The sequence below is a fragment of the Brachypodium distachyon genome, chromosome 3 (genome assembly GCF_000005505.3).
Source record: "Brachypodium distachyon strain Bd21 chromosome 3, Brachypodium_distachyon_v3.0, whole genome shotgun sequence".
NCBI classification, from domain to species: Eukaryota; Viridiplantae; Streptophyta; class Magnoliopsida; order Poales; family Poaceae; genus Brachypodium; species Brachypodium distachyon.
Window position 1 is genome coordinate 17,801,223 of NC_016133.3, and position 25,427 is coordinate 17,826,649.

At 45.9% G+C, this 25,427-nt stretch overlaps 2 protein-coding genes, 1 long non-coding RNA gene and 2 other non-coding genes across 5 annotated transcripts; 1 reads left to right on the forward strand and 4 right to left on the reverse strand.

Annotated features, from left to right (window-relative positions):
• Positions 1 to 2,290: 2,290 nt before the first annotated feature.
• On the reverse strand, positions 2,291 to 3,534 carry LOC112271749. Its single transcript, XR_002965073.1, has 2 exons — positions 3,429 to 3,534; positions 2,291 to 2,928 (listed from the first exon to the last, which is right to left on the reverse strand). It is a non-coding gene; the product is annotated as an uncharacterized LOC112271749 (long non-coding RNA).
• Positions 3,535 to 5,256: 1,722 nt separating this feature from the next.
• LOC100831263 (glutamyl-tRNA reductase-binding protein, chloroplastic) lies at positions 5,257 to 11,341 on the forward strand. The gene is made up of 5 exons (XM_003573569.4): positions 5,257 to 5,720; positions 7,977 to 8,057; positions 8,395 to 8,499; positions 10,215 to 10,364; positions 10,762 to 11,341. The coding sequence occupies exons 1-5, from the start codon at positions 5,340 to 5,342 to the stop codon at positions 10,984 to 10,986; spliced, it is 942 nt and encodes a 313-aa protein (XP_003573617.1). The 5' UTR covers positions 5,257 to 5,339; the 3' UTR covers positions 10,987 to 11,341.
• Positions 11,342 to 12,596: 1,255 nt separating this feature from the next.
• LOC100831568 lies at positions 12,597 to 14,086 on the reverse strand. Its single transcript, XM_003573570.4, has one exon. The coding sequence runs from the start codon at positions 13,813 to 13,815 to the stop codon at positions 12,844 to 12,846; it is 972 nt and encodes a 323-aa protein (XP_003573618.1). The 5' UTR covers positions 13,816 to 14,086; the 3' UTR covers positions 12,597 to 12,843.
• A 9,453-nt stretch (positions 14,087 to 23,539) lies between these two features.
• LOC112272107 lies at positions 23,540 to 23,638 on the reverse strand. Its single transcript, XR_002965803.1, has one exon. It is a non-coding gene; the product is annotated as a small nucleolar RNA Z101 (small nucleolar RNA).
• A 349-nt stretch (positions 23,639 to 23,987) lies between these two features.
• Positions 23,988 to 24,085, reverse strand: LOC112272105. The gene has a single exon (XR_002965801.1). It is a non-coding gene; the product is annotated as a small nucleolar RNA Z101 (small nucleolar RNA).
• Between the last annotated feature and the right edge of the window lie 1,342 nt (positions 24,086 to 25,427).

The window sequence follows — 25,427 nt, forward strand, 5'->3', positions numbered from 1 at the left end:
AATAGCATCCTTTGAGAGATTGGGGTTGATATCCTGAACCCAAGTATTCCCCAGAAGCCCCTCAGCCACAGAGCGTTCCAATTGATTCCTCCTAGCCTGAGAGATAATCGGCGCCAGATCTCGAAAACTCTGACCATCAATCCACGAATCGGACCAAAATCTGGAGCTCTGACCATCGCGAACAATAGCCATGAACCCAGCCTCAAAGATATCACTGGCCAAGGGTGAAACCCTAACCTCGAATTTCCCCCGGGTCTGTCACTCTCCATTCTCTGTAACCACAGCCACTTATCTCTGAGCGCAACATTTAGCAGTCTTAGATTGGGGATACCAAGACCACCCAGCCGGACAGGGAAGCACACCTCTTGCCACGCCACCATGCAATGACCGCCCTTGGCCTCGCCCTGCCCTCTCCAAAGGAAACCATGGCAGAGCTTCTCATCAAATTAATAATTGTGTCATAAGGGCACTTAAGCCCACGCCGATGGCTTGCCCGATCTGCCGACAGTGAGAGTTTTTCTCCACTTAACACATCTACTTATCTTTGTTAATTTTTGTTTTGGGTATCCTGGTAGTCTTCCTGCAATGCATGTTTGTAGAATCGTGCAGTGCGGTGCGGATTGGGTTCGAATCCGCTCCTCGTCAGGCAGGAGCAGATTTTGGAAACCAATTATATATCATGAGAAGCTTCTCAACATATACTATTACTGCATTTAGTGTCTCATCTGACTAGCATTACCATCATGCTGAGGGCATAAAAGTTTCGTTATTTCCTATGCAATCGCTTCTTTGAAATGACAAAACAATAGTTCCTTTGCTGCAACCATGTAATTCTTTTGCCATTATGGAACACGAAGCTTCCGTTTCGTTGGTAGGTCCAATTCCAGCGTCAAAACCATGAAAAGTATCAAAAGATGTGAAAAGCTATGGACAAAGTGAACATTTAAATTTTTGTATATGTTGCACAATCATGTCCGAAAACCCTCATTGACACAATCATGATTTTCACACCATGTACAGTTTTTTTGTATATGTGTCAGTTACGAGGGGTTTCGGGCACGATCATGCAACATATACAAAAAAAAATGTTTATTTTGTCCATAACTTTTCGGAACTTTTATACTTTTCATGGTTTTGCAGCCAAATGCTGGACTTTGACCTACCAAGGAAATGGAAGCTTTTTGTTCCATATTGGCAACAAAATTACTTGCCGCAGCAAAAGAATAGTTGTTTTGTCATTTCAAAGAACCGATTGTAGAACAAAACTTTCATGCCCCCAGTATGATGGTAGTACTAGTTAAGTGAGACATGATACTGTAATAATATATATGATGATAAGTTTCTCATAATATCTAACCGCTTCCCAAAATCTGCTACTCGTCGGGCGGGAGCAGATCCGAAACTAATCAGTGCTGCACAACACAATTCTACAAACATGCATTGCACCAAAACTTCTACCAGGGTACCCAAAACAAAGAAAAATATAGCAATATAAGTAGATGTAATGGAGAACTCTCACCACCGGCCAATTGGGGCGGGGACGGGCCACCTGCGCCACATGGGGGGCGGGGTACGTCGCGCTACGGACTGGAGCAGATAGCATCTTCGGTTCTTAGGAACGACATTCCAAAATGATAGAACATGAAGGACAACAATCCATGTCCATAATTATAAAATCCACAGGAACAAAGTTTAATGTTGTTGATGATAGATTTGGAATTATGTAACCTTGATACATCTTTTAGAACATGGAAAATGCACACGAATCCTGTTTCAGATGGATTGCATATGCATACATGAGTTGCTTGTGCATGCATGGTTATGTCTTAACTTCATATTACTCCCTTGATTACGATTGCTACAATGCTACTTGGCTTATCTATCAGCCAACCATGACTATGACAAACTTCTCTGGCTGCAAAATTTAGAGGACACAAAAACATTTTTTACCAAGTGCGATTTGTCCTAAAATCAATATCAGTTATTCAGTTCTAATTTTGCGTAAAAAAAAGTTATTCAGTTCTAATGGGATGCAACATTAGCCTAACAGTAGCAGAAAAAACTTAAAGCAATAGCTGACTGAAGATTTTTGTCACTGAGATGAACACTTCTGTTAGACTATTCGTTGTTTAGCCTTGTTTTCTTCCGTTTAGTTCATATTACTTCTGTTAGGTCCTTCTGTTAGATCTTTGTCACTTAGGAAAGGTTTCTTGTTTTAGTACCTTCAATGTTTCTTTGCATGATTCCCCCCACAAATTCTGATGATGAACTAGTACCAGAAGATCAAACATTAACACTGGTAACAGAATTCTGATTCAGAGTAATGATAGCATGATCTCAACTCTTAACCATCCAAGCTTGACTCCAGTGAAGCTGCAACTACCAAGTGTTCCCAAGGAAACTGACTCTACAAAGCTGCAACTACTAGAAGGAAAATTTGAATGATATCAGAAAAAAAGAAAGGGCCTAATCATTTCAGGGTAAGCTGCTGCATGTCCATAGAGTGAAGTATCTTCAGGTAGATATGCAAAAATGATGGGGGCTCAGACTCAATCCAGATGAGGTACTGCACTTGCACTTGCTTGGTCATTGGCATGAGGCTTGATCTTGGGCGGCTCCGTGGCCAATGCTGCATCACTGTTCACATTCTGCACATACACCATGGCCTTGGTCGTCACACAGCGAGTAACCTTTTCCTCAACCTTGGGCTAAGTCAGCATCTCCTCGTTCTGCATAAAAGATTGTCACGAAACAGCAGCTTGTCAGTGAGATTTACTGTCTCCTACATGTTGTGATTTCTATGGAGAATGGAGGAACTAATTGCGGTGCTCTTACATTCTCTCTGATTGCAGGCTTATACTTTTCAGGTGACTCCTGGAACTTTGCCTCTGCCACAAACTTGCCATAGTGGATCCTCTTGGAGAGAGCCTGCGGCAGTTGAAGTTCAGTGAAAACTACTCCTATTTGGTAAAAGATGTTCAGTTATGAAGTATGTGAAATCCTAATGTTTCGTAAGGATGCTGCATGGATTTTCATGGTGCAGAAATATGTTTCACAAGGATATGAACTGGTGACAGTGACACGTTAACAGTTGTGAAGAGCTATCTGGCCGGTACCCCCGCAAAAGAAGAAGAAAAACTACTCCCTCTGATTCTAAATGCTTGACTTAAATTTGCCCAAATATGGATGTATCTATTCTTAAAAAACGTCTAGAAACATGTAATATTTCGACAACAATTTAGGATCGGAGGGAGTACGTGGTAGGAAAGCACAAGTGATAATTATGACTAGTGGCTATAGTTTACAGCATGCCAATACCGCAGAACATTTAATCAATCAAGAATTGAACATGGCCTGATTTCTTGCGAAGGGCAAATGGCGAATCAAGGCTTAAAAGTGAGAGCTATCTACACTTGATCCATATTTACCATCATTTCCGTTGTTCACAAGCTTTGGAACAAGTTCATCGAAATAGACATCCCGAACCTTGCTGTTTTTTTTTGACAGAAGCAGCAGCTGGATGCAGAACCTGCGTAGACAAGTTTTTACTGAAATTAAGGCTCAATATTGGCACTCTGCAAATTTTCACCAATCATAAATACTAAATTGAGAGGCTATGAGACATATGCTGCAGGCAAAGAGAGAGTATGATCCAATGAGACGCCCATCCGGCCGTAGTCCACGAGCCGGCATAAGACGAGAGCTCGCCGACGCACAACACGGTGGAGTCCCTCGGCCAACGCGCTCTAGACCAACCAGCACAACGCCGTGGAAGACGAAGTGGAATGCACCACGCCGTCAACTCCCCACCGTCGCACAGAAAAACGGGTTCGATCCACACCACACCGGCGAAGATGAGAATCGCCGTCGAACCCGATCCCCGCGGCCGGAGAAAAGGACGGGGAAGAGAAGCCACCGACGCTGCCGTCGACCGGTGACACCGCGGAAACCACCTCGTCCCCTGCAAGATCGATCGAGTGACTTCCGCCTTGCAATACTGTCGCCGGTGGCCGGTCACACAGCTTGTAGGCTGTAGCAGCAGCATCTGCGACTTCTACCCGTTGCGTTTGCAACACCGTTGTCGATGGCTTGCAGCTTCCAGCACCGTGTATCTCCATCGGGGTACAACATCATTGTTTACCCCCTTGCAACACCAACGGTTGGTCATCGCTTGCAGCCACATCATTAGTGTCATTCTTCAAAATGTATCCGTGCGTCTCTTTGCATCTTTACTCTTATAAAAGAGCCAATTGGCGGTCCGTTGCCTCTTTTGTTGTAAAGAAAAGAGAGCCTCCTCTCCTCTTTTTATTGCCAAAAAAACTCTCAATATTTTTCTAATGCAAACAATTAAACATATTGTTCCATTATCAGTTGACAGTGGAACCCGACCATATTTTGGTCGACTGGGAAATAAAAATAAAAATTAAATCTATTGCAAAAGGTTGACATGTTGATAATGTTGGTCACCAAAATTGTAATTAAATAGACAGTGCCACTAATACAATGTAAAAGTTTTTTTAGCCAAATTTATTGAGTAGTCCAATTTGTTTTATCCATAGCAACGCATGGGTGTTTAGTTAGTATATGTAAAACCAGCTTGCTATTCTAAATTTAGATTAGTAAAAATTCATTGTATCATGTGAAACCAATACTTGCACGTGTAACTCCACCCCTACTTGCAGAGTTGCAACAACACCGGTGACCTGGCCTCACGACGCCACCACATCCTCCTTGTAGTATCGGCGGGTTGCCCTCACATCACCGGTCTGCAGCAGCAATGATATCACATGAGTCTCGCATAAGTAGATGACAAAAAAGATTTTTACAAGAGAGGACAAGGGAGAAGGGGAAACTGTTGCTCAAGCGTGAAAGGCAGCGATCTTGCGCACCGAACGGTGGGCGGATAGATATCATTCACGTATTTTTGGCTCATTGGCCGGTGTTCTTCGTTTTCACATACGATAGGGTTATATAAATTTACTTGCTAAAAAAGTGTGATAAACATTTAGGTTCCGAACTTCTTGTTTTTTTTAAACTCTTAAGTGGACTATGGCTATGCTACGAGTTCAATTTGCTATTTTTTCACATTTCTCATCCATTCCTTATGTACGGAAAAATGAACATACGAATGATTTGGATCTACGTCACTTGCTTCCGGAGGTCGGGAGTACTTGTAATAAATGGAATGGTAAAGAAATGAACATTTGAATGTAAAAAGAAAGGAACAAACGAATATACAATTGACATTCGACGAAACCTATCCACCAAATCTCACCCCTCAAAATCCCCACCAAATCTCACCCTCCAGGCCTCCAGCGTACTCCAATTCCAAATCCGCCATGCCGTCGTTGACATCTCCTTCCCTCCTCTCCTCCCCGCTTCCCTCCCGCGCCACCCTCGTCTCCAACAAGCCGTCCCTACGGCCTTCGCCGCTCGCCGTCTCGGCGGCGAGGCGGGGACTCCGGTTGGTGGCGGCTGCCGCGGCGGCACCGGCCTCCGCCCCGCCGGTGCCGGCACAGCGGGCCCAGCCTTCGGCGGCGGAGGTGGCCCGGACGGTGGCGGAGCTCGCGCCTTCCGGGACGCTCTCCGTCGTGGGAGCCGACGGCTGGCCGCTCGGCGTCGGCGCTCGCTTTGTCGCGGACGCTGCCGGCGCGCCCGCGCTTTGCCTTGCCACGGCGGGGGTCGTCGGACCGGATGCACGGTCCAGCTTCCACGTCGAGGTGAGGGAATTCAGTAGTTGGTGTCGCATTTTACGATGGATATCGAGTTTTAAGGAGTTTCAACATGCAGCTATGTGCCCTTAGTCAAAACTGCTTAACCAGCTCAAGTATTAAAACCTCCTTTCAATGGAGGAGTTTCTGTTTTTCTGTTGTAGGAAGACTCTTTTTTAGTTTGATATGATGGCACATTACATTGATTTTCTTCAATGTCTCTGGTGTCTAGTTGTTCGGTCATTATATGAGAAAGGATTGGAGGTTGAGGTGTCCACATTACGTAGTTCCTATTAGTCACAAATTGTGGCTCTGTTTGCGGTTACTGAACTGTGCTGAGTGAACTTATTTTCTAATTTGCTGTGGGATACAAAGGAAAAAAGACAAAAGTTGGTTAGCCAAACAATAGAAATATAGAATAGACAAAAGCGGGCGGGACAAACAGGATTACGAGAATCACAATGCCAAACGCAGCCTATATCATGTAAATGTATGTAAAATATAACATCCAGATAAATCAATCTAATCCAAATTCCAAAATGGAATTACTCAAACCCAAAAATGAATGCATAATTTTCACTGTAGGAACAATTTGCATAAGGGAACTGCTACACCTATGACCTTTCCCCCTATGATTATCTTATCAGGTATCAAAATGTGATCAACTTGCTAACTTTCGACACATACAGATAAAATGTGATTAACTTGGTAATGGCCAATAGCTGAGTTCTTGATCATATGTGTAGCAAAGTAGCAATAATCTTTCTATTACTGTTCTAGAGAATTTTGTAGTGTTTACTTATCATTATCAAGAGATGGCAGAGCCAACTTGTGATCTAGGATGAAAGATAGAAGGACCATCTATGAACGCGTGTCACTGGATTCACTTGATCTTGATCAAATGATCTTGAATAGACAAAAAGCTTTGTGGATTTAGGAAGAATCAACTCACACCTTTTCTTTTAACTGTGTAGTTAAAAGAAAATTTAACTACAACAGGATAACTACCTTTTCTTTCAATCTTTGTGGATTAGGAAGACAAGAAGATGATCTTCAACAGATGTCTACCTTATCAAAGCTTTGGGCTAAGCATTTCCCCTGTCAATTTGGACTCTAATGTGTTCATTAGGTTGAGAATGTTTCACATTTAGTGTTGTCAACCTTGACCCACAACAGGATAACTACCGTGCTAAAGATAGCCAAAGGGCATCACTGCGAGGGATAAGGTAGACATAGGTTTAGACAAGAGAATAACTAGGACAAAATAGATTGGTTCTTTCTTGGTTATCTGACTTGTCTCAAACATAGATGCATGGCATCTTTGTATAGTGGATGCTTAGGCCATTGACCTTTCCTAACACAATATGAACTCCTAAGGCTGGTCATAGTGGGAGTAACATAGCTAGTATCATGTATTGCCACCTAGGCATTTGGGTGATGTGGCGATCAATAAATGAAGAAAGAGGTAGTTACTAGTATCATAATATGATACCGGTAACATAACATTTCCCAAGGTATCATGTGTCTTGCAAAGCAATAAATGAACGCACTACGATACCATGCACTATGAAGGTAGTAACATATAGTAGTATGATATGCATGATACATCTATGTTACTCCCACTATGACCAGCCTAAGGGATGGATGAGACTCCTTTAATCCTTCCGAAGAGACTCTTAATCTTCCTATGTTTGGATTCCCTCCTGGTAGTCCGCAACATTTAGGGTGTGCAGTTTCCTGCACTATGTGATGAAGACTTGATTTTTGAGTGCTCTTTGGTTGACATTGGTGTTGACTTTTCAATTTTGGTTTTGTTGCACTTGTAGAGCAATTGAATTTTGAGATTCCATTTGTTGATATATTGAACTGTGGGCAAATAATCGGTGCTATTGGTAATAGTACAGTTTTGTTGAATTGGATCGTCTTATTTTACTTCAGTATTGGAAGTTATCTCTTTATTTTACCAATGGCTGAATTTCAAACAACTTTACTGATTGAGATCTTATGAATCAATTATCGTGTTCACTCGAAGCATTTACTATTTTGCTTCTTTGTGGTTTGTAAGTTCTTTGGTCCAAACTTCAACCCTTGATTTGGTATATGTTCTGTAGATCATAAGAGAAATGATTTTATTATTAGAGTTTGGTCAAAAATTAGTGTGAAATCCTATATGACCCAAATTCTAATGTTGATATATTTTGCTTATTGTGGCTCAGATCGTCTGCATCTTATACTCATCATTTTGTCTACTTTTGGTGACTGCAGTTTCGGCAAAGTGGAGCCAGGACACCACAATGCACTTTTCTTGGTGTCTTGACTAAACCTAGTGATGAATATGAGTTGAAGGTAATATTATATGATGCAGCGTTTTGCTAAGGATGTGTCCACATTAGCGAGTAGACTTGTGAACTATCAGTTGATTACAACTGGAATTGTCTACTCAGAAGTACAGGCTGTTTTATTGTCTTGGGCATGATAATGTTATGGAATATTGGACTGAGCGAATTAAACTACAGTGTTTGCTCGTGATTCCTATCTCTTCCCTTCAATAAGTTAGCATCAATTTTCTTTGGAATATGTATCGTTTTTTTCTCTCGAAATCAATTCATTTTAAGCTACAGATGATTCAGTTCCCGAGTGTAGTTGGACTAATGGTTTGTAATGTGCTGAATTAAAAATGCAGAAGCTTTCTACTAGGTGGGAAAGGAAATTTGGGGAGGAGATAGATGAAGATCGTTTGTATTTAATATCTGTAGACCGGATCTTGCACATGGAAGATTTCACTGAGGTAGGACAAATCATTTTCTTCTAGTATCTTGTCTTCATGATATTCTGATCTGATATTAGTGAAGTTGTACCTGTGTGGTCACTGGACTATGAATTTACATGCTTCCGATTTTCCTTTTTTAAAAGACGTCTTTAATCTGCATGTGTTGCCACAGATTGTAGAGACCATACGACTCCTACATCCTCACCTGTGCATCCTTAACCGAGTCAGCACCTGATGCCCCTACTTGAGTGATGCCTCTGTCTTGGGTTAGTCCATGACACCCTTTGTCACGTCTCCAATGACCACTGCCATGCTCAGGACCGCGCCTCGGTCCTGCACCTACGCCCAACCTAAGTTTCTGTCAGTCTACTGCCCTCTAGCCCACTTGTGTGGGATGGCCTTACGTCGGTGATGGCAACCATCTCGGGCCTAAGCCTCAAGGCAGTCCCAATATCTCTTCAACTGGTAGGAAGCTTGACCAAAATCAGGTAGACCTGAAACTAAACTGGAAGGTGGATCATATAGGTTCATGTCCTTGGACATAACCTGGATGTCAAGGACCTGCTCCACATTGTGGCATGGCTCCACTAATGGAAGCTCATGTTCAGCAGAAGAATGCCTCTTCTCCAACTCCTTAACTGCTCTCTAGCGCTGGTGCAGTTGTTTTTCTGGTGTCAAACAATGTGCCAGATAGAACATTATCTGAGTGATGCATAACGTCCTCACTTTCCACCAGAAGTGGATGGGAGATGTGATAGCTGATAATTCTGTCCACTAAAGCTGCCAGGCTTCTTCTGTGGCTGCACATTTGCAGACAGACCTGGCACGAGCCTGGCCATGGTGCAATCGACCACCCCCCTTCCCCCCTCCCCCATCAGCTGGATGCTGTTACTGGTCTTGGCCTAAGTCTTCTGCGTGTTCCATGAACTCTTATATCTTTAATGCATCAAGACGCAAAGCTTTTGCATTTTCTAAAAAAAAAGGCTTCTTCATATCAGCACTAATAGCAATCAGTTTATCCTTATTATTGCTCTCTGAATTGTTGGAAAAAGTTACAGGATAGTTAGCCTAAACCAGATCTGACAAATTAGTTCCATAGTTAATTCTAATTGTTAAATTAATAAACAGCTTGCATTTACTTAGCAGATATACTAATCAGGTTTTTCCTTCCAATGATAGCTGGAGTGACTTTTAAATTTCAGCAAGATATTGTTTTCATCTAATAATCCACTTACTCGTCACATAATTTAATGAGTAAATTCTGCATTGCGCAACCTAAGTTAATATGAGTTATACAACTGTTATGTAAAAAGGTTGGCAAAACCCACATTTTCAATACATATTGCACAACCAAAATTGTATACCTTTTGTTCCCCTTCTTCTATGCTCCAGAATTAAAATGATATATGTTGCTAGTTTAAGGTTGTGCAATTATTGAGATAGGTTCTCTCAACTGCCCTATATGTTGGTACTTGCTTTTGATATTACATCACATGGTCTAAGATCCATCTTTAGGATGTCATAAATTTACTAATCTGTGTGTTAATTTTGTTTTGTTCTACTGATAGATGCACATTGAAGAGCCTACAATCATCTTAGTACATTGTGCTTTTGTTTTACATCAACGAATAATGTTATGAATCTTTCTTGTACTGAGATTCTGTTCGCAATTTGGCACTAAGAATTTGCTAAAGAATGAGATTATGACGTTCTCTTCATACTTTTCCTTTCAGGACCGCGTGTGGGTTGTCCCGTCAGAATACAGTGATGCTGAACCTGACCCTCTTCGAAATTTTGCTGAAAGCATTGTCGAGGAAATGAACAGTGAACATGCTGAAGATGTTCATAGGATATACAACATTTACACTGAATCGGATATTCAGGTACTGATCTTATTCTGTTAGTTCCTAACTTTGTTTCTGACTTCTCGGATGGAAATGTAGCTAATGATAGATTAATGGAAACACAATTTTCATTTCCTTGGAAATTAACAAAAGGTAGTGAATGTAGAGAGTTACCCATAATAAGCTATTTTCTCCTCACACCAAAATGGTGTATAACTAAGATGAGCATCAGAATATGTGAGTTAAATAATTTAAGAGGGATGTAAATGGAGCATCTTTTTTTGTGTTCTTTTTAAGAAGAAAATATATGCCAGTTGTAGGTTTTGTTTTTTGTTTTTTTAAGGTCTCTGTATACCCTAGATGTCATATGCATATTGGAAATCTTTTTAACTGTTTTTCTGTAGAAAAACTAACAATGTCTCGCGTATGATGACAGGCGATGGATGTGAAGATGATTTGGGTAGACAGGCTGGGTTTTGACTTGCACGTTCGTTCTGAGGAAGGCATCTTCGCTGTTCGGATCCCTTTCTCGAGGCAGGTCTCTGATGAGAAGGCGGTGAAATCATCGTTCAACATGATGTCTCATCATGCGTGGGAGGTAGAGAAGAGTTATGCCGCCCCAGAGTTTGAGAAGGTACACTTCTTGAAGAAGGTCAGATAGGTGGTGTGATTTCTATAGCGCCGTATCCTACCTCCATGGTCAGTACATTTTGTCATTCAGATGAGCATACTTGCGAAATCCTCTATTTCTTGACACATATCATGTAACTTGTGTGAGTTTTTCCGTTCTTTTTTTTCCTCATATGTACCATAGATTAGAGCAATGAATTTAGACTGTAATTTTGAATATTACAGCTGGCTTCTTCACCATTGCTTCAGATGTAACTGTTAGATGAGATCAAACCAAATTATGTTCCATATATATTGTCCTTCCTGTTAATACCTTGCTAGTATTTCATCTGTAATATGTAAAATACTACCTAGTCAGAATGCGATTTGTGTAGTTATTTTGTAAATGAGTTACACAATCATATTATGATTTTTTTATGTGAACATACAGCGCTCGCAATGATAAATTCAAAAAAGTAAGTCTCGGTAAAGAATCTAATTACGTTTCAGTTGGTATATTACTATTTCAGTTTAAAAGATACTACAAACTCTCTGACCATTTTATTTAATGGTGATACCATGTTTCTAGGCAGTACACATCTGATAGTTACCTGTTGACAATTCTATGATCTGATCCATATATTTATTTGTGTAATAATCCTACATGTGCACTAAACATGTGGTGCATGGTGCACAGGCATCATTGGGAACAGGTCAAAAATTATTTTTATGTGGGACTAATTATTCCATTTCGGCGTGGAGCTTTTATTTTTGGTGATTACATTGCATTATTGGCACGACTGGATCAAGCTGCACATGAGTTCTGAACTACTTCATGGGTGCAGTGCAGATAGGTTCTGTATTTAGCTGCTAAAATTGTATGAAGTTGCCGCTCCTGTTTCCATTTCTTCTATTGCAGCCAATACTGCCATACTGATGCCACGGAACTGCACATTCTAAAAGTAAACTACCAGGAAACTACATTTATTTAACTAAAATATGTGTAGTTGCTTTTTGCTTGTGGGCAGGGGCGAAGATGACTAAAGTAATTTTATAACGAAAGAGGCAATGAGACGATAAAACAGAGGTTGCTTTTTTGCTTCTTTTTGTGGCAAGTGTTAATCTGTTGATTACTTTATACCAGCAACCAGGCAGTAACCGGCACGACGGCACCGGCTTTGGTCAGGTCGGTCGTGGCGGAGTCAACTTTTTGGCGGGTAAGCTAAAGCTTGGCTTTGTCATGTATGCCACTCCGTAATATGACTGGCGAATGGAGGTTGGAACTTATCAATAAGTCGTGGCTGATAGCGACTCAAAGCAGAATGAATAATGCTTTGCTCTACAAAGAAATATTCCTCCATTGAGCTGGCTTAATTTGACAGTCGCCTGAAAACTACGTGCTTCCGATGGCCTCAAAGAACATGCAGCGCATTGCATTCTTTCCTTCCTCCTGTAATGCATTAGCTTTTGACATGGTACTACTACTTTATATACCTGACTCCTTCATTTCCTGTCAAGGACCACACATTTTATTGCCTTGTCTCCACAGGTCGTTTCAGTACATTTTCCTTCAATTGGGTCATGCGCGTTTGGTTAGCTGTTTTGGAGCCGGTGGATTTAAATGTGACAATGACTTGATAACGACTTATAATTCGGCAGTTATACGGATGAGCGACATGGAGCCACTTGATGTTTTCTTTCAATTATGATTTACATTTCTCTGCGTCGAAAAATGGAAAAAAACTGTGACAACATGGAGAACCAAGTTTGTGCAAATTGAAGTTCTTGCTTCTGCCCATTGTTTGTGTTTCTTTGTTAGATTTCGTTGCTGCAAACCCATAACGCCAGCAGTACATGAAATAATACTACTGCTAATCAAAACAATTGCTACAAATGAATCATCAATTGATCAAATATTAGCCTCATCTCCATTGGGCAGCTTGGAGTATCTGAGCCTCATCATCTCCTCTTCTTCCTTGCTCTCCCTGCACTCGAAGTAGTACGCCGTGACAGCAGCGACAGAGAACACCTCGACGGCGCCGAGCAGGGCCACGTACGCGACGCCGGCGGCCACCCCGCCCGCCGCGCCGCGCGGCCACCACCTCAGCACCAGCGTGTACACCGGCGACACGGCGACGCCGAGCGCGCACGTGGCCACCACGTAGACCGCCGCCTGCGCGCCCTTCCCCTGCATCAGCCGCCACGCGCGCGACACGGCGGCCGCGCCGCTGACCCCGGGCTGCTCCGCGGCCGAGGCGACGACGGCCGCGGCGCAGACGACGGAGAGGTAGACGAGGAAGAGCGAGACGAGGAGCACGAGCAGCGCGTCGAGGAAGAGCAGCAGCAGGGAGTACTCGAGGAGGTAGACCATGAGCAGAGCTAGTGCCGCGATGGCGGCGGCGCAGGCGAGCTCGAGGACGTACCCGAAGGCGACGGTCAGGACGGCGCCCCGGATGTGTCCCCTGGCGCTGCTGATGACTCCGGACACGGTGGGGCGCTGGGATTCCGTGGCGGAGGAGAAAGCAGCGACGGCGGCGAAGACGGTGGCGATCTTGATGGCGGACCCGAGGACCACGGCGGCGAGGAGGCACGCGCCGGCGTCGAGGAGGAGCCACCTGAGGTCGCGCTTGAGGGCTTCGACGAGGGCCGGGTAGGCGGCGCTGGCCGGGTCGGCGCGGCTGATGGCGTCGGCGTCGAGGAGCGCGGCCGCGGCCAGGGGCTGCACGGCGAGGGCGTTGCCGAGGAGCAGCGCCGCCGCGAGGGCGGCCGTGAGTGCCAGGAGCGGCAGGAAGAGGGACCCGTGGCGAGCCGGGAGGAGGACCCCGTGCTTCAGGAAGGTGAAGAAGCCCGGCCGGGTCGCGGCCGCCGCTGCTGCTGCCATGGCTGCTCCCGGCTCCAGGAGAGAATCGAGCAGATCGAGATAAATGTCGAGGATGAGAGACGAGGGTGGGTGCCTGGTGGGGGATGAGTTGCTGCTGCGATGCCCGTCCGTGCGTGCGCGCGTGGTGGAACGGAACGGCGATTTTATACAGGCGTAACGCAAGATTTTGACTTTTGACCGTGTGCTGCGTGGGGAATAACAGTAGTACTAGTACACGGTCAATAGTCAAAATCTCGGGAGTGCTGTAGCTCGGAAGGTTCTTAGGATGGATCGATCGGATTGGTCGAGGACCATAGAGGAAGCTTTTGTTTCTTGTTGCCCGCGAATTGGCATAAATAAAGGACGTAGTTTGCGAAATATAAATAACTTTGGGGGTGCCTGACTTTTAAGCAAGTGGTGTTCGTATCGAAGAACTTCATGCGCTAGTCAACGCAATCAAAACACAGATCTGATGAAAAGAACTAGCCAATTCACTTATACTACTTCAACACTCCTCCTCACGCAGGCCTAAACGTGGATCAAAAGTGCGTCGCAATTTAATTGCGGCAACCGGGTCTTGAAGTCGAAACCTCTTGGCTCTGATACCATGAAGAGTTTCGTGCGCTAGCCAATGCAACCAAAAGATCGATCTGATGAAAAAGGCTAGACAATCTATTTATATTTCAACAATGTCATAACCATTGGATTCAAATTTTAGGCTCATCTCTACGCTCATATCTCTTATATGATATCCTTGGATTAAGATTCGACGGCACGTTGACTGATCTGTAACTAAAAATCAGATACTTCTCAATAGCAAAAAGCTTTGTATTTATGTCCCTATTGAGGGTTTGAACTCTAAAAATGAACCAGTATGTGTGCATTTTCTTTATAGTCGTATGTACTCCCTCCGCCGCATTGTGCAGGCGCAAAATTTACAAGAATATTAAGGAGTATATTTGTTGACATAGTTGAGGCAGAACCTCTCTAGGTAGCGCTAACAATATATTACCCTTCTAAATATACAAGAATGACGCATAATTTTCTGCCACATTTAACCAACTAGTTTCTCCGTCACATATTAAGTGTCGTCACTTTGTCTAGATACACATATACCCACACTCTACTCCCTCCGTGCGTTTTTTGTAGGCGCAAAATTTAGTTTCTCACGTACCAAGGCAATGTGTTGCAGTTGTGTTGATTGGCAGCACCCACATGCAAGTTTCATTTCATTGGGAAGTCTGCTGTGGGCTAGGTTAGAGCTGTGCTGCCTGGTAGAATGGGACAACATGCAAAGAAATTTTACGTCTAGAAAAACCGACGGAGGGAGTAAAACGCGTTTAGATACATGCGTATTTAAATAAAGTTGTGACGTTTAATATGAGATGGAGTGAGTATACTAGGACGATTTTTGGTTTATGTTTTTATTTCAAGCTCCAAGACTCTGTTTCGCATTGGGATGCATTCTCTAATTCATTTTTTTAAGGAAATAGTCGTACTCATATGTTAAGATCCGAGGACCTGAGAGTGGAAAGTTACAATCAGAAATAACTACTAGGACCCAAGAAAAAAAAGAATTACAACTTGGGCTTTGGTGGAAACTGCCGCCTCCCGAAGATGCAAGATATTCGCCGCCCTTCTTCTTCTTCCAAGCCAGCAAGTCTAGGAACCCACGATGAGGGCCTCGGGACTTCTGGAGCGTTGCGATGACAAATTTCTGACAGAAGGTTGCCACGTCATAAGGCATCGGTCGCACATTGTTAGACGTACTTCGGCCCAAAATATTTTTTAGTGAGACCCATATGATAAAGTAGTGGACCAAACCAATATTTGATCTTTTGTGCGCGATCCATTGCTAGAGTCCGAAACAAATATGATTATGTATACCAATATATTAAATTGGAGTTGGTGGTGATGGTACGGACGTCGTGGTATGTCACTTCATCAAAATTACAAATAATATGCCACCGCCTCCTCCCCTCCTAATTCACGATTTCTCCGTCTCATCTCGTCGGGAGCGCGAGGCCTCCGCCGCCAGCTGCCCTCCCTCCAGCCTCCGCCACCGCCTTCCTTATGTCCTGCCGCCGTATTTCTCCCACCGCCTCCCGCCGCCGCCGCCGCCTGCCCTTGCGCCCCCGCCTGCCTTCTCTCCCGCCCCTGCCTGTGCCCCACATTGCCAAGAAACGGAGCTGCTCCAATTTGTCTCCTTCCTTCCCAATCCCACCGCTCGCCGGCGTCGTGGTGATGATTCCCCACCGGCTGTGGAGGCGGGGGCAGGCGTGACTTGGCGTGAGTGGTGGGGTGCATCATGTCCAAGCAGGAGACCTCTTGCGCAGGGCCTCTGGTAGTGCTACCGCTGGCGGGGACCCTCGTCGTCTACTTCCCCCAGGGGCACAACGAGCAGGTACAACGAGCAGGGCCTCTGGTAGCGCTACCGCTGGCGGGGAGCCTCGTCGTCTGCTTCTGCTGATTCTTTTGCTGATCAAAAGCTGTTGGCTTTTGTTGTTGCTTTCCTACCCCTTTGGATCAGTCATTCAGTCTCTGTGTAGTCATTTTCTTGCGAGGGTAATTAGTTGGTTTGGTCTACACTCTACACCAAAGGCCAAACGAATTATATGCTCGCCTAATTGGTCAAAATTGTGCTGAGGTGCAAACTTCTAATTACTACCAGATGAGTCGAGATTTCAGTCAACGTTCAGTATCAGAATTTGTAGCTCAATGGATTCCACGCAATAGAACTTGATCATTTGACCTCTATGATCTGTTTTCCAAGTTGAAATGAGCCACTGACCCTCTATCAATGATATATCTACATGGTTTTGATGTTCACAGGAAGGAGAGTTCAAGGTTGTAAGGTACAGTAGACTGGAACAGATAAACTGATTTTCTTGATCAACGTCAGGTTAGGATTTTTTTTTTACATGTGCAAAACTACTGCACATATCTCAATCCCGTAAAGATGAGTTCAAAGACTAATTCTCTCCCGTAAAGATGAAGGATCTCAATCTATGCAGGTATATCTCATATCAGCCAGGAGAATCTAATAGCAGCTAAAGTTACATGGAGCCACATTCAGGTGATGATTACTATCAAACAGGACGTAAAAGACTGAATAGTTCTTGCAAACTGATATTCCTTAAACTTCTAGGTCTGTTTTCACTTAACATTTTCTTGTGAAGTAAAGCGACGTTCAAACCAAGAGATGAAATGAAATAGAAAAGAGAAGGAAGATTCTTTATGTTTTCATGACGCTTCGATAATTTATATTATTTTTTGTATTCTTAATTATTCTCCGTAGCAACGCACGGGCTTTTAACTAGTTATTTTTGTTGGAGAGTTTTCGCATCGATACACCTCGTTGCTCGGTTCCCAGAAAATTTTGTTTGGCATTGGCTGGACAATGGAGGACACCGATGCTAGTATGCCACATGAACAAAAGTGAATTTGGCACCGATATTTGGATTAAATTGTGGAGAGCCTCATGGTCATGGAGGTTCAAGGACGATCTTGCTGGAGTTGGATAAGAAAAGAAGGTTGAGAATTGCGGGTGAGATGAACTCAAAGATGTGGGCGCACACAGTTCGAAAGTTAGATCTAGGCAAAAGATCTATCCGGTGAAAGAGAACTAAATCCACGGGACTGAGGGAGTACATTAATACATGATCTTTTTACATGAAGTTAAGACCGACATAAAATAAATACTCCTATTAGTACTACAGTGTTTTTTGACACGAAATCCAATTGGATTAGTCTTGATGTTCCACCTTCTTCTTCTCCTGCTGCTCCTCGCTCTTCCTGCACGCGAAGTAGTACCCCGTCGTGTTAGCCACGGACAACATCTCCCCCGCGGTGACCAACACGCACGCGACGGCAGCGCCCACCACGGCCGGCAACGGCAACCCCGCCAAGCAGCCCGCCAGCAGCCAGAACGCCGTGCCGAGCGCCCTGCTCCCCGCGGAGTAGGCCAGGGCCTGCCCGATCCTTCCCTCCCTGAGCAGCCCGCACGCAGCACCGCGCCCACGGCGCCGCCGCCGCGCGCCTCGGCCACCGACGCCGCGACGGCCACCGCCTGGATCTCCCACAAGACCTCGCAGAGCACTTCCACGACGAAGCCCACGGCCGCGCTCTGGCACGCCGAGCCGCAGGGCAATGACACGACCGCCAGCCTCATGGCGCAGCCCAGCGCGAAGGCCCCGGCCGGGCTCCGCGGGTTGCTCTTCACCTCGCGCAGGAAGGAGGAGAGCGTAATTCGGTGGTGCTCGCTGCTGCTGCCGGAGTGCGCGAGCACGGCGAAGAAGACGGTGGCGATGTAGATGGCCGAGCCGACGGCGACGCCGGTGGTTAGGTAGGCTAGCAGGAGCCACGGGTGGTCGCTCGTTGGCAGGTCTCTGACGAGGATCGTGAGGACTCCGGGGATGTCCATGTTGTGCGGGCTGATGTAGGAGTCCGCTGCATCTGTTGAGATCGAGAGGGCGGCGATCTTGAAGAGGAAGAGCGCCGCGGATAGGATGGTGGATAGCGCTGAGGAGCTGCAGGAAGAGGCCCCGGTTACGCGCCGAGAGGAGGCGCCGCAGGAAGCCGGCCATGTCCGCCGGGCATCGCGCGAGTTTAGCCCCGATCTGCATCATTGATCTCTCAGGGACGCCGGTAGTGTCAACACGTACAGACTACAGCGGCCGGCAGGCGCTATTCGGCGGAGGGTATATATAGACGCAGGGGCTAATTTGATGGCTTCCTGTTCAAGTATTAGGATTCTGCTCACAGCCGTGGACAAGGCCAAAACTGCTGGATATACTTCTACGCGGACTCGACTCGTACTGTATTTCTTTGCTACGGAGTACTCCTTAAGGTGTAGTTTGTATTGTACTACGTGTCAACCTTAAGGTGCCAGGACAAGGAAAAACTTGCGATCCGTTGTTTTACAATCTTGTAGAACTAGGATCGGGGTGGTGATCGATTCTCTTTCTTTACAGCAAAATACCTCCTTATTCTCCTTATTAATTTTCAGCGACAGTTCCGTCAGAAATCGATTAGGACGTAGTACAAGAGGTACAATGGGCGATTAGGTCTAGAAGTTAAACTTGACGGACTCTGTTTCGAGGCGGTCAATCCAGTTCATCTTGATCTCTGACTGGTGGCTGGATTTTTCATTCTTCGAAGTAAGGCTCCAAAAGAGTTGAGTTTCAGGGCTCAACACGTAATTAAAAACGACCTTAATTTTGTTTCAGGGTCCAGGTAATTTGTCGTGTTGAGCGCGTCTGCCTCATGTCGTGCGGGTGACGAGGTCGCTCTTGATACTCGCCATCGCCGTCATATTGGCGCACCTCATGTGGAAGGTCGGTATCTTCACACAAGTGCATCTCGTGTCTGCTCCTTCCATAACAGTCGTGACGTTTTCTCTTTTGAGGATTCCAGGAATTGAAAAACGCAAAGCAGACCGAAAATTACAACTATTTTGCCACTGGCAAGTGAAAAACGCTTCGGACCGAGTTATTTTTCTCCCCGTTCCTCTTTCCTGATCCATTGTCGTCTCGTCCCGGACGGCCGAACCCCCACCTCTCCCAATGCTGGAACGCCAGCCGCCAGCATCGCCTTCCCCGACATCATCCCCTCCTCCGGTAACAACCACGCGCCGCCACCTCCTCCCAACCGACTCCGACGGGACCACAGCTGGGCCACAAGCAGCATTCGGGGCGACAGATCCCCCACCGACTGGGCCACATCCTCATCGTCACAAGAGCCGACGGTCCGGCGTATTCCTCCTCCCTGTTCTCCGGTGGCCTCCTCCGCCTCTGCCTCCACTCCCGAGCCGGCCTGCAATAGTCTAGGTAGGTGATTCCAGGGAGCATGCCGAACATGGGCTGGCTGTGAATACTTGGTTTACGGGCTTCCAGCCCAGTACAAACGAGGAGATGTGCCGAACAAGTATGGCTCCGCATCGGACGCCAGAGTGGGAACAAGAAGCTGGATCGGTGGAATTTTGAGAAGCCATAAGACATCCGAACACGCCCTCCAGGAGTCCGGGAATTGGATCAAATATCCTATACCTGCCCTGACTTGATCATGTATATCCTACGGTCCTACGGATTTACCTTTTGAAGAGAGCTCATCTCTCTCGCCCTTGTGTTTCTCCCTTCCGCGTCCTCCCCAATCTGGCGCTGAAATAGGGAGTAATTAGACATAGGGAATGGGAACTAAAGTAGATAAGACTTGAAATCTACTGTTTGGCTAAGGGTATTGGGAGTTTAGAGAAGTATAAAGGAAAGGGAATTAGACCATGAAACTCCCACACTTTAATTTCCTGGGGAAACGAGGTAATTCATGGGTGGGAAGGAGAATTGAAATTAAATGTGCATTCCCTTTCCCTAAACTTGTCATGAGGGACTAGCGCGATGTGTTCGCCACATCCTCGAGCCCACGGGAAGGGTACACAGCCGTTGGATTCTTCTAAAACTAGTAAAGAGAAGTAATTATTTATTTTTATATAAAAGGTGGTGATTTTAATTGATTTTACTCATAAATAATGTCGGATTAAATCATAGTAAATTTTTAACACAAACCGAGACAAATTAATACAAAATTTGGTTTGGAAAATTTTGGAGGTTTTATTCCGAAATCGTGCATTTTGTGATGTACTCCATGTACCATTTTAATTTTGTATATTGACTTGTCATTTTTATCTCAAGTTTATATACCAATAACATGGCCCCATGTCACAAAGTTTTTACGTAAACAGGTGATGACTTTAGTTTACTTATGAGTTTCATCACTAATGCTAAATGTAATACATGTAAAAATTTCAACAAAAAACACGTAGTCTACATCATAATTTGAACCGAGGGAAATGAAAAAAAAAGACAAAATACGAAAAAGTTCTTTGTTGTAGGCTGACCTCTGGCAAAGAAGCCGACTGTTTCCCTCACAGTTAACTGCGGCAGGCGAGGACACATATGGAGTAGATATCGTTGCCACGGGCCTCAGCTCCTCTTTGCCGAGGGCCGTTTTATAATTTACCGTGTGCTATGGCTTGCCGGAGGCGTTTTTGTTTGGCTCTCGGCAAAGCCGGCTTTGCCGCATGCCACTCCGGCAGACAGAAATTCATCATTTTCCCCGCAGTGAAACCAGCTACTCTCTCTGCAAGTGAGAAGTGAACTACAGATCTGAAAAACAACAAACACCGTCGAAACAACAATAAAATCACAGTAGACTAATCTTGATGCCCTGCCTTGTCCTTCTCCTCCAGCTCCGCTCTCTTCCTGCACTCGAAGTAGTACCCCGTCAGAACGGCCAGGGACGCCGTACGCTCCGCAGTGGCCAGCAAGCACTTCACGGCTTCACGCCAGCTTCCGCCACGCCCGGCAACCCCGCCATGCCGACGAGCTCGCGCAGAACCCAGAACGCCGTGGCGAGCTTCCCGTTCTCCCCCACGGCGGCAAAGCCCTCCGCGTACGTGCCCCGCATGAGCCGGCACGCGCGCCGCACCGCGCCCATGGCGCCGCCGCCGGGCTCCGGCTCCGCCACCGACGCCGCGACGGCCACCGCCTGGACTGGCACGAGGGCGGCGCAGAGCACGCCGGCGCCGGGGAGGACGACGAGTGCTACCACGCTGCCGCCAGCCTCAGCGCGCAGCCCAGGGCGAATGTCGACGCGGCGAGGCTGCCGTTATTCACCACCTTGCGGAGGAAGGAGGGCAGCGTGTGGCGCTGCTGGCCGGGCCCGGAGAAGGCGACCACGGCGGCCGCCGATTGGACGCCGACGCCGGCCACGAGGTAGGCCAGCGCTAGAGGGAGCCACGGGCGGCCGTTGGCGTCGCTGGTGAGTAACTTGGCGCCCATGCCGAGGGCTCCCGCCATGTCCATGTCATGTGGGATGATGTAGTCCCCTGCTCCGGCAGCGGCATCTGTTGAGAGGGCGGCGAACTTGAGGAGGTGCATCGCCAAGGACAGGGCGGCGGACAGCGTGAAGAGCTGCAGGAATAGACGGCGCGCGCCGAGAGGAGGCGCCGGAGGAAGGCGGCGATGTCCGGCGCGTGCATGGCGGTCGTCCCTGCTCTTAGCGCGATTTTAAGCCAGATATGCATTTTTGATCTCACGTACGCCGAGAGTGTGTCAACACGTACAGACTCCAGAGGCTGGCGCTGCTATTTGCGGAGGTCTTGTTAATTTGCTTCGTCGTGATTTACCGTTTCAACTTTCAAGCATCTATATACACAGGGGGCTGAATTCCTAATCAACTAGGATGCGGGTCACAGACTGTGTATACTTCTGCGAGGTCCATAACACGGGCAAATCGACGTGGACGTGCAAAGTTCACGTTTTGCGGGCTGGCTGTTATTTGGGCCACAACTAGGGCTAAAGGGCCAGGCTAGTTTATTGGGTCTTACGAATTTTTGGAGATTTCCTAGCGAAGGTCACCTATTACATGTAACAGTTGGGCCTTGACCAGGGCCTTGCGCTGGGTGCATGTCCGCACACTAGTCGGGCCTGGATTAGATTGCTCCAGGGGAAAAAAAGATTGCTCTGGCTCCAACTCCGAACGACCACATCTTGTCCCTGCCGTAGAAGGGGGACAGAGTAAATTTGTTAATTGCACTTTGGGCCAAGTATGTCAAGAGTTACACTTCGATCAGGGTGGCATGCAATATTTTGGATTCGTATCCTCTGTCACAGCCTAACATGGCTTAATCTGGACCATTTATTTGGTGAAGTTTACAGCCAGTACATTGATTTTGAGATGGAACAGTGGCACCATGCTTGCTATACAACGAGATCAACTTGGTTGTGTCACAACAAGATCAACATTTTTTTGATACTGTATTTGTACGATACAACATATCCACATGGTTGTATCACAAAACAGTGTATCTTATCAAAACGTAACAAAAATATCATGTACTGTAGAAGCTCTGTTTGACAATGGTTGTATCACAAAAGAGATCTTAAGCAATGTTTAGATCTTGCCGAATCCCAATACTTTTTGCAATTCGGAATGGTTAAGCAAAAGAAGAACGCACATTTCGTAGTGCTACTACCTGCTGTCAAAAAAATCATAACCCCCTTCGAAACCCACCAAATTTTCTAAGAACTCCACCACAATGCCTGCAGTATTGACCGTGACACATGTTTTGTTATCCTAATCCAGTGCTACAAACCATCACGAAACATCAAATGGTGCTCAACTGTCTGCACGGCTTGGATAGTTGGACGAATGGATGCTCTTCGCTGGAGCAAGCTCCTGCACGGCGATGGCCACGGTGGCACGGTACAGAACGTCTCGCGGAGCTGTGAAGCGCTGGTGCTGTCGGATTAGAGAAAACAAAATTTTATGTAGTTAAACTCTCAAATCAGCTCACAGTAAGAAGTATATCGGCCAAATTAATTAAGAATCAAACAATTCGCCATTGCCTCGAACAGCCCAGCTGCTCTCTCAAGTCTCAACCCATCGGCAAAGTCCGCCTTCCATCGCAGTAACCTCGTCACACGGCAGGCCACCGATGCAGTCAACAAGGGCAAGCCGCCTGTTCTTTGACACGACCCAAGGTCATAGATTTCAATCGATTGATTATCGCTCTGATACGAAATGCTGGTGCAGACCAGCTATGCGTATCAGAGGTTACTGGTGCCAACATTTGGTATCAGAGCAAGAAAAACAATCATTGATTTATTACAGCCTCGATCTGTGATGTGGCGACTCGGCTTTACTTTTCAGGACGGAGAAAGAACAAATTTCGAAAGAGATCATATCACGGACGCATCAGACCTCCAAGGTGAAAAGAGTTTGACATCAAAGAAACGCCTCAGACACAAATTGCCCGTAAAACATAGTGTCTCCTCATGTCCATCAACGATGCTCCTCCGGAAAAACAGCAGCATGTTCCTTTAGAGGCACTCAAGGTCATTGATTTCAAACAATTGATTCTCGTGCTCTGATACGACTTGTTGGTGCAGACGATCTACACGTATCAGAGGTTACTGATACCAACAAGTGGTATCAGAGCAAGAAAATCAATTGTTGACTTTATTGATAGGGGAATCTCTCGATCGGTGCAGTGGCGACTGAATTTTACTTCTTGTTTCGTACTAAAAAAAGGTACAGAACAAACAAATTCCGAAAAATTCTCTTAGAAATACTGAATAAAACTTGAAAAGACGATGCAGTAAAGGAAGAGAACAGGAGGGAAGCAGATCGTATCAGGGATGCATCAGATCTCCAAGGTGAAAAGAGTTTGACATCACAGAGACGCCTCAGACGCAAATTACCCATAAAACTTGTGTCTCCTCATCTGCATCAACGATGCTCCCTCCGAAAAACAGCAGCAAGAACAGAAACAAACCATGAGAAAAAGAAATAATACACAGACCGAAAGGAGAAAAAGAAAACACGGCAGGGTATTTATCGAACGAGTTGAGGCGGCGGTGACCGGGTCGTGCGGGGGCGCGGGGCCATCGCTGCCTAGGGTTTCTTCAGGGTTTTCTGGTGCAGCAGCGTCTACATCTGACGGCCTAGTGGAACAACGGCCCAGATTTGTGCGTTGTCCTGGTTTCGCGGAGAGATCCGCGGAACAGAAATTCCCTCCTCAGGCTGGACGGCCCCCCAGCTGAGCCTACCGGCAAATCGCACGCAGGGGCACAACGGCTCACTGATGTAGAACGCGTACACATGATGGCCGTTACCTAGCAATTGAACCTAGCAATTGAACCACCGGTCCAACAATTTAAGAGGTGTGAGTATTTTAATCTAACTTTTTGTGTCCAATTAGTCGGAGTTGGACACGTGACAGCAACATAGAGTCCCGTCCGGCCGAGGAAATTTCGCAAAAAGGCACCCCCAAACTGGAAAAAACACAGGTCCTTGGTACACGGGCAGAGAGGCTCCCTATAAAATTCACAGAGATCTCAAATTCACAAAAAGCCACTGTACCTTTTCGTCTCCTCCGAAACCTCTTCGTCTCCTCCTCATTGATTTGCATGTGAACACAGTATCTATCGAGACGCCATACGGGAAATATTTCACTTTTAGTACCCTTGCACATAAGCAGTCCGGGAATTGGATTAGGCGCCAAGCCTGTCTGGCTAGTAACGCCTGGATAAAGAGTCTCACATCTCTATAACCAAGCCATCCTCTATTTTTCGGCCGCAGCATGCTGTCCCAAGCAACCATGTGGGTTTTCCGACGACCATTTTCGGCACCCCACCAGAAGTTCCTTATTAGTTTCGTGAGGTCCTCGCAAAGGCCAGCAGGAAGCTTAAGGGCCAATTCCTTTCGGCTTTCTGGACCGGTTTCTCTGAGAAGCTGTCCTACCCCAGCTTCTTGGAGAAGCCGCCACCTAAATTTGATTAGGCTACCAAATTAGATTGGCCTAAACTACTTTGGAAGTCTAGCTAAATTTGTGATGCGGCTTCTCCATGAAGCTAGGTGAGGGCAGTTTTTAGGAGAAGCCGGTCCTAGAAGCCGAAAAGAACGCACCCTAAAAAACCCCATCACATAGGTCGGCAGAGCTTGCGCACCCGCTTTCATCATCACTTCCTTTCCTCCTTGCGAACAGATGATTTTTCCCCCATTACATGAGCCTTTTAGTGAGTTTTTCTTGCAGGCTTTGGAATTTCACTTTTCTCATCCTTCCTTCAAGCATG